The 10,000-nt window shown below is 39.0% G+C and overlaps 1 protein-coding gene across 1 annotated transcript in view; it reads left to right on the top strand.

Annotated features, from left to right (window-relative positions):
- The window catches only part of LOC307156920 (monocarboxylate transporter 2), a 14,701-nt gene extending 8,154 nt beyond the window's left edge, over positions 1-6,547 (top strand). Inside the window, exons 4-6 of the mRNA XM_079868634.1 lie at positions 1,328-1,759; positions 1,916-2,275; positions 5,255-6,547. Of these exons, the coding sequence (XP_079724760.1) occupies positions 1,328-1,759; positions 1,916-2,275; positions 5,255-5,505 (1,043 nt within the window). The 3' untranslated portion in view covers positions 5,506-6,547. The remainder of the gene's footprint in view (positions 1-1,327; positions 1,760-1,915; positions 2,276-5,254) is intronic.
- Positions 6,548-10,000: the final 3,453 nt, after the last annotated feature.

Raw genomic sequence — 10,000 nt, 5'->3', positions numbered from 1 at the left:
CACATTATAGTTAGTTTTATATTATAGTAGCCAATACCTGTGACTTCTTATTTTCCTTTTTGAAGTAGCCTACTTTTTGAACTCCATTATTGAGCCGAGTTTTGACTGAAAATAGAATCCATCTTGCAGTCATCAACAGTAAGACTGAGTCAGGCTTGACTGAGCATGCTTCAGAATCGTGGTGTGCGCGGAGCGAAATTGGAGCGGGAAACAGGGCGACGCTCCGTCCTTTTAAAAATGCCGCTCTGCGCTCTGTCCAAAAATGCGGGTCATGAAGCGGGTCGGGTACAATATTTTCTACTTTTCTTTTTGCGGTCCGAGTTGGGGGCGGGTTAGTTGAAAACGTCGGTCGGGTGCGGGTTGTTTATACATTGACCCGCGCATCACTGACACACACATACACACACACACACACATATACACACACACACACACACACACACATATACACACACATATACACACACTCACACATGGTTCTTCTGGGCGTTTACTCATCCTCTAAATCATCCAGGGAGAGTTTGCTGTTTCTTCCCTGTATTTGAGTTTCACAGTCTCTGTTTTCTGGGATCTGAGATGTTGCAGCTCTAAACAGGAGTGTGTGAAACAGGAGTGTGTGAAACAGGAGTGTGTGAAACACGGGTTTGAGAACCAGAAGAGGCTTTTTAAACCAGCACAAATCATGCTAAACTCTACTTATACTCAGTTGTTGTCATTTCTGTGCCAAAAAGACATCAAAGAAATGTTTTTATTCTGTGTGAACAGAAATATGTGTCAAACTGAGTTTATAATCTCTCATATTTTATATATTTTGTAATCTCTGTAATCTCTAGTTTTACATAACTAGATTTTTTAGTGTTTTCTGTAGTGTAAATCTTTAGCAAATCTGAAGAACACACATTTTCAATATAATCAGAGTTAATAATTTCTCATATTTTTAGTCTCTGATAAGCTACAATAGAGTTTTTACATTAAAACATGATTTTTTTGTGTGTTTTTCATGGTGTGGATTTTTGGCAAATTGCATGAAAACCAATGAAGGTCAGCCGGAAGAACACATTTTCTGGGATTTTGTACATTAAAAACATGATTTTTTAGTGTTTTTCGTGGTGCTCTAATGAGGGTCAATCTGAAGAACACACATTTTCAATATAATAGGAGTTTATAATTTCTCATATGTCATATGATTTAGTCTCTGATACAGCAGAGGTTTTTAACCAAAAACATGATTTTGTGATTTTTAACGCACTGCACTGAAACCTCAGTGTCTGGATCTGAGGAACACACACCTCACTGCCGCCCGTCTCTCTCGCTCTCTCTCGCTCAGGCTTCGGTCTGGCCTTTAACCTCCAGCCGGCGCTCACCATGATCGGCCGCTACTTCTACAAGAAGCGCCCGATCGCGAACGGCTTGGCCATGGCGGGCAGCCCGGTGTTCCTCAGCACGCTGGCGCCGCTCAACCAGTTCCTGATCAACGAGTACGGCTGGCGCGGGAGCTTCCTGATCCTGGGAGGGCTGATGCTGAACTGCTGCGTGGCCGGAGCGCTCATGAGGCCGCTGACGGGCCCGGCGACCCAGAGCCAGCCCGTCCCGCAGAAGCCGGCGTCCCGGGAGAAGCGCACGGCCTGGGAGACCGTCAACAAGTACCTGGACCTCTCGCTCTTCAAGCACAGAGGCTTCCTCATATACCTGTCGGGGAACGTCATCATGTTCCTGGGCTTCTTCGCGCCCATCGTCTTCCTCTCGTCGTACGCTAAAGGTGCGCGTCCTTTTATTGTCACTGCATGTATTATACAATGAAATGAATTAGCAGACCTTACGGTGCGTCCACACATGACAACACAACAATAAAGATTACATTAATAATGATTGTGGCTGTTTTTAAATGTGCTTTATGAATGAATCAAACTTGAAGACAACGGCGTGGACGAGTACCAAGCGGCGTTCCTGCTGTCGATCCTGGCGTTCGTGGACATGTTCGCCCGGCCGTCGATGGGTCTGCTGGCCAACTCCCGCTGGGTCCGGCCCAGGATCCAGTACTTCTTCAGCTTCGCGGTGCTGTATAACGGCGTGTGCCACCTGCTGTGCCCGCTGGTGGAGAGCTACACCGGGATGGTGGTGTACGCCGTGTTCTTCGGCTTCGCCTTCGGGATGGTGAGTGCGGTTCTGTTCGAGACGCTGATGGACCTGGTGGGAGCGCAGAGGTTCTCCAGCGCCGTGGGTCTGACCACCATCGTGGAGTGCTGTCCGGTGCTCATCGGGCCGCCACTGGCAGGTGAGGACCAAACCGAGACGGAGAACTTATAATCCCCCTGAAATCAATCATTTTATCCCTGAAAACTCATCTCTGATCACCAAAATTACACATTTAAATGCGTTTTCCTTGAAAAAATGACTTTATGCCTTAAAATAGCTTGAATGTAACTCGACACCCTTGCCTCATTTAGTATACTGGTTCTATGAATATGCAAATGAGCCCCGCCTCCACTCACTCACTCAGCTCAGAGACTCAAACTTATCTTTGATCACCAAAATGACATATTTAAAGGGATAGTTCACCCAAAAATTAAAATGACCCCATTATTTACTCACCCTGAACCCATCCTAGGTGTATATGACATTCTTCTGTCAGACGAATACAATCAGAGTTATATTAAAAAATGTCCTGGCTCTTCCAAGCTTTATAATGGCAGTGAATGACTGTTTCTTTTCTGAAGTCCATTAAAGTGCATCTATCATCATAAAAGCGCATCTATTCGTCATAAAAGTGCATCTATCATCATAAAAGTGCATCTATCCATTATAAAAGTGCATCTATCCATCATAAAAGTGCATCCATCCATTATAAAAGTGCATCTATCCATCATAAAAGTGCATCTGTCCATCATTAAAGTGCATCTATCATCATAAAAGTGCATCCATCCATTATAAAAGTGCATCTATCCATCATAAAAGTGCATTAATCCATCATTAAAGTGCATCTATCATCATTAAAGTGCATCTATCCATCATAAAAGCGCATTTATCCATCATAAAAGTGCATCTATCCATCATAAAAGTGCATTTATCATCATTAAAGTGCATCTATCATCATTAAAGTGCATCTATCATCATTAAAGTGCATCTACCCATCATAAAAGTGCATTTATCCATCATAAAAGTGCATCTATTCATCATAAAAGTGCATTTATCCATCATAAAAGTGCATCTATCCATCATAAAAGTGCATCTATCCATCATAAAAGTGCATCTATCATCATAAAAGTGCATTTATCATCATTAAAGTGCATCTATCATCATAAAAGTGCATCTATCATCATAAAAGTGCATCTATCCATCATAAAAGTGCATCTATCCATCATAAAAGTGGATCTATCCATCATAAAAGTGCATCTATCATCATTAAAGTGCATCTATCCATCATTAAAGTGCATCTATCCATCATAAAAGTGGATCTATCATCATAAAAGTGCATCTATCCATCATAAAAGTGCATCTATCCATCATAAAAGTGCATCTATCCATCATAAAAGTGCATCTATCATCATAAAAGTGCATCTGTCCATCATAAAAGTGCATCTGTCCATCATAAAAGTGCATCTATCATCATAAAAGTGCATCTATCCATCATAAAAGTGCATCTATCCATCATAAAAGTGGATCTATCCATCATAAAAGTGCATCTATCCATCATAAAAGTGGATCTATCATCATAAAAGTGCATCTATCCATCATAAAAGTGCATCTATCATCATAAAAGTGCATCTATCCATCATAAAAGTGCATCTATCCATCATAAAAGTGGATCTATCCATCATAAAAGTGCATCTATCCATCATAAAAGTGGATCTATCATCATAAAAGTGCATCTATCATCATTAAAGTGCATCTATCCATCATAAAAGTGGATCTATCATCATAAAAGTGGATCTATCATCATTAAAGTGCATCTATCATCATAAAAGTGCATCTATCCATCATAAAAGTGGATCTATCCATCATTAAAGTGCATCTATCCATCATAAAAGTGCATCTATCCATCATTAAAGTGCATCTGTCCATCATAAAAGTGCATCTGTCCATCATAAAAGTGCATCTATCATCATTAAAGTGCATCTATCCATCATTAAAGTGCATCTATCCATCATAAAAGTGGATCTATCCATCATAAAAGTGCATCTATCATCATTAAAGTGCATCTATCCATCATTAAAGTGCATCTATCCATCATAAAAGTGGATCTATCCATCATAAAAGTGCATCTATCCATCATAAAAGTGCATCTATCCATCATAAAAGTGCATCTATCCATCATAAAAGTGCATCTATCCATTATAAAAGTGCATCTATCCATCATTAAAGTGCATCTATCCATCATAAAAGTGGATCTATCCATCATAAAAGTGCATCTATCCATCATAAAAGTGCATCTATCCATCATAAAAGTGCATCTATCCATCATAAAAGTGCATCTATCCATTATAAAAGTGCATCTATCCATCATTAAAGTGCATCTGTCCATCATAAAAGTGCATCTGTCCATCATAAAAGTGCATCTATCATCATAAAAGTGCATCTATCCATCATTAAAGTGCATCTATCCATCATAAAAGTGGATCTATCCATCATAAAAGTGCATCTATCCATCATAAAAGTGCATCTATCCATCATAAAAGTGCATCTATCCATCATAAAAGTGCATCTATCCATTATAAAAGTGCATCTATCCATCATTAAAGTGCATCTATCCATTATAAAAGTGCATCTATCCATCATAAAAGTGCATCTATCCATCATAAAAGTGCATCTATCCATTATAAAAGTGCATCTATCCATCATAAAAGTGCATCTATCATCATAAAAGTGCATCTATCCATCATTAAAGTGCATCTATCCATTATAAAAGTGCATCTATCATCATAAAAGTGCATCTATCCATTATAAAAGTGCATCTATCCATCATAAAAGTGCATCTATCCATTATAAAAGTGCATCTATCCATCATAAAAGTGCATCAATCATTTGCATATTCATAGAACCGCGTATACTAAATGAGGCAAGGGTGTCGAGTTACATTCAAGCTATTTTAAGACATGAAGAGTATTTTTTTCAAGGAAAAAACGTTTAAATATGTCATTTTGGTGATCAGAGATGAGTTTTAAGGGATAAGATGATTGACGGGGGGGGGGGGGGGGGGGGGGGGGGGATGACACACACTGCAGATAATAACAGCATGGCCGTGTTTGCTCTGCAGGGAAGCTCGTGGACATCACGAAGAACTACAAGTACATGTACCTGTGCTGTGGCGCGGTGGTGGTGTTCTCCAGCATCTGGCTCTTCATCGGGAACTTCATCAACTACCGTCTGCTGGACCGCGAGCGCCAGCGCGAGGAGACGTACCAGCGCGCCGCGCAGAACGACACGGACGCTAACGCGGACGCCGCCGCCGCGCACGAGCTCAGCGAGAGCAAAGACCCCGTCATGCAGTGCGAGACCAACATCTGAGTCTATGCAAACACTGGAGGACACTGCCAGAGTCGCTCCGCATGACGAGGCTTCAACTTCTCCAGCACTTCGACATCGCCAGGCTCAGGTTCAGCTAGCGCTCGCGTCAGGGCAGTGTGTGTTCACGCGCCGCTCGGCTGAGTCTCACACACACACTGGTGTATAAGGCAATCTGATCTGCTACTGAATGTAAATCTGATGCTTTAGAGCCAATCTGTTCCTGAGGATCATTACCGATCATTACTACCAAATCTAGAAGCAATATGATTTACACCACAGGTCCTCAGGGGAAACGCCAGTTTCGTTCTGATTTCGGGTTATTTTTTTACACACACACACACACACACACACACACACACACACACACACACGGACGGTTTAATGTGATTCAGTTTCACCATAAACACTTTTTAACCTATGATGTATTGCCTTAAGTATAGAGTAAGCATCTATTATTCTAGATGAACTGTATGATTTACTGTATTCGCTGATGTACATCACCAGATGCGGTGGAACTGTGTAATCTCGTACTTCTGCTTTTCTTTAACGCCCCGTTCATCAATTCACTTCTATTTTAAGACTGCAAGACCAGCTTTGGCTGTCGTGGGTCTATGAGCACCAGAAGTATTAATAATTATCATTAAATTATTATCTTTACTGTAGTACAACCTATGCATTGCTATAATGCCAGAATTAAGATGTTGTGCTATTTTTAGTATGTAAATAACTAACAAAACTAATGACATTTATTTGATGTTATTATATACATCATTTTTTGTATCATTTTTGCTTTTTTTGTATCATTTGTTATGAAGAAATAGACCAAACTGCCACTAAAAACATTCACACACACACACACACATGCTGTTATGATTATTATTTTCTATTATTAACTAAATGCTTTTTTTTTTTGTAATTGTTGAAATTAGCCAACAAATGTAATCAGTTTAACTGGATCTTTATGACATGTTGTGACTGTATTCACTTTTGTTCATAATTTAAATTAAACTACATTTGGAAGATGCTTTAGATCTATAACTTCAACACGAGTCTAATTTCATCCTCTCCATGAACAAGCAGGTAAAGGTCACAATATTCTTTCATATTTTACATTTTGAAGGACTTTCATGGCACTAGACAATTAATGCATCACTAATGTACTTCAATCTTCACGCTATATTCTCCTTATCTTGTTGAATATTCTCAGCACAGCTGTGATTCATCAGATGATTCAGTTCAGCAGATACACGACTGTGAGCCTCAGACTGATTTATCATATATTGAGTATATTATCATGTAGCATATATTAAGATGTCGTCATGTCGATGTTGAATCCACCGAAGATTTGTACTGCATTGAGGTGCTACTGGGTTGAAGGTTGAAGAGTCACGTGAGTGCTTTATCTTATAATAAATATATGGTTCATTTATTATAGTGAATGGGTCAAGAAAATACCAATACAACTAATTGTAAAAGACGACTTTACATGATTATACCCTCGCGTGCCTGAATGCAGCTAATAATAAAGCTTTCTTGTGATTTTAGAGACAAAATATTGAAGCCCATTTCTGAAAATAATAATAATAATAATCATGCTTTGGAGAAACGTAAGTAGGCTATGCCAGCCTACGAAGTCATAATTATGATTTTAAAAAGTCGAAATTATGACATAGAAAGATAAAATTGACGTTTTATCTCATGATTATGACTGTCAACTTCGAATTTAGTATGTCATAGTTTTTTCTCTCTTTTTTTAAATCTCATAATTATGATTTAGCATTCCATAATTATTTGCACTAAGTCACTTTTGGCGCTCTAGCGGTTAATAAACAAACTGCATGCGTCTTGCGGAGGAACACTGTAGCCGGATCTACTTCCCTCTGTTAATGACGCGTCACGCAGGTACTGTGCTCCTCCGCAGCGGCTGGTGTCACACTCGGTCTAAAATAGTCCAAATATAAACACTTATTTCATTGTACCATTGTGATTCATGATAAGATAAAAAAAAAAAAAACGGTTTGGAAGATGGATTTATGATGTACTCGTTCATTTTATACATTTTGTAAATTTGAAATAAAAAGTTACATAGTGTAGCTTTAACAGCTATATCATAATTCCAGCTTTTTATGGCATAATGATAACCTTATATGTGATAATTATGATTTACGGGCTTCCATAATAATGTGTCATGTTCACCGAGGTTGACAAACAGCAGATCTGATGGTTAAATATGTTCACATGTCGATTCAGCAGTAAAACTGTCGGATTGAAGAAGAGTGTAATTCCCGTCAGTGACCGGCAGGAGGCGCTGCTCTGCTTCACTACACACACACACACACACACACACACACACACGCACACAATAACAGCTTTTACATCAATCTCTCTCAATTCAGTTCAAAAATTGCTTTATTGGCATGACTGTAAATAATACAATATTGCCAATACATAGAATAATAAAAAACATAAAAAATAATATAATAATAACATAACGTTATTTCAGAGCATTATTTCCCGCAGAGAGAGAGAGAGAGAGAGAGAGAGAGAGAGACAGAGAGTCAGTTTTGAGCGGTTTTAAAGATTTTAATTGCTAAATGTAATTGTCATTATACAGAGTGATTCAATGTAATGCCTAAAACAGAAGCATAAAACACACGTCCCAAATCACCTAGGCTACTAATAATGCGCCCTAAAAGTATGTAGTTTTATAAAAAAATAATAATAATAAAAAAAGAAGGCCTACATAATTTTGAGTTTTGGACAAACTACTTTGCCATATTTCTGTCTTGAACGGACCACGTGGGTCTCTCATGACCAAACGGATCATTCTAAAAGTTCACGATGCTGTATCAGATGAAATATAATGCGGATAACACAGAATAAATATATTTTCGTCAGTTTAGATACTGTTTATTAATCAATCAAACAAACCCCTTTATCGAAACCGTCAGTCTTGCACACCCGCCATGTTTGTAGTTTTTAAAAACACTTTTATTCGTGTTTGTAGTTCTAATCGAATCCTCGTTCATCGCGCGGGTAATATTAGCCGTTAGAGCCGTTTTTAAATGTTTCCAGAACGTTCAGATTCAAAAGTAACGTTCCATAATGTTTGAAGAATGATACAATGTCAATGTTCACTTAATAACCAAGAAGAAACGCTTTAATGGGAAGGTTATGAATTTGCTGATTTGTGAATGGATATTTGCTGATCCTGGTTCAGTGGTTTGTTGCTGATGAGTCCTCAAGGTTACTGTGACAGGATTGATGTTTCCTGCAGGAATGGAGGTGATTCTCAGGCGCTTTAATCATGACGTGAGGTTATATTAGCTATAACTGCTTTGCTTTTTAATATCGCTGACGCTAAAAATCCATAAAGCAGAGCAAAAACAGCCCGTGTTTATGTGTGATGACAGATTGAGGCGTGTGTAATGATATTCATAGAGGTCTGCAGGACTACAGCCTTACCTATAGTTATGAATTCATAATCATATCGATGCTGTAAGTGCGGCGCGCAGACATGATGCATTTTTAATTGTGTTTTTCTCTGTGATCTTAAAAACATTTTCATCATAAAACTGAATGAATAAATATAAAACAAAATAATTAATAAATAATTGTTTAATATTAATAAATAAGTCAATAGCAAACACATTAAGAATTGAAGTTTTAGTATAAAATTCACGCGTGAAGAAAAGTCATCTTTATTTAATTTATTATTATTATCTGGTTTTGTCACGTGACATCCTGAACTCAGGGTCACGAAAAGGTCAAATGTTCAGATATGGCCTAGGCAACAAAATCAGATGTTCAGATATTAATACTGTAACGAAGGCCAGACCTTTGATTGACAGCTGTTCTCAGGATGATGCAGGAGTGTGTGTTGGAGTGTGTGAAGCTCTTATCAGCTGCGGTTTGTGTGAATCTCACCGACACTCAACACACACTCTGTCCTGACAGCGCGAGAGCGACACACACACTGATCTCAGACACTGATAGACGCTCGACACTCACACACACTTCTGCGTTCTCTCGCGCTTTAAACCGCAATCACACACACACACACACACACACACACACACACACACACACACACACGTCTATATCTGACACAGAAGACCTCAGCTCAACTCTAATGATGTTTATAACTATTACAGAAGAATAAAGACGCGATCTGTGTGTTTGTGTTAAATGATTATTTCTCAGAACTCCGGGGTGTTTGCAGTGAGTGTGTGAATGTGTGTGAATGTGTGTGAAGCTCCTGAAACTGAACTGAGACGAACGGATGAAGCTTCAGTTTCTAATGCATCTGTTAATATTAGATGAGCTTCAGCTTTTAATGGCTGTTCAGAGACCAGATGCAGAACACACACAGAGGTTGTGCGAGTGTGTGTGTGTGTGTGTGAGGGTGTGTGTGTGAGCAGAAGACAGTAAAGTGTGTTTCTCTGTAAGCACAGCGTCGGGTTTCATGGCCTCGTTCTTCCTTTAAACCTCTAGG

This window comes from Squalius cephalus (genome assembly GCF_949319135.1).
Source record: "Squalius cephalus genome assembly, chromosome: 4".
Lineage (NCBI taxonomy): Eukaryota > Metazoa > Chordata > Actinopteri > Cypriniformes > Leuciscidae > Squalius > Squalius cephalus.
This window is presented reverse-complemented; position numbering and strand designations above follow the sequence as displayed.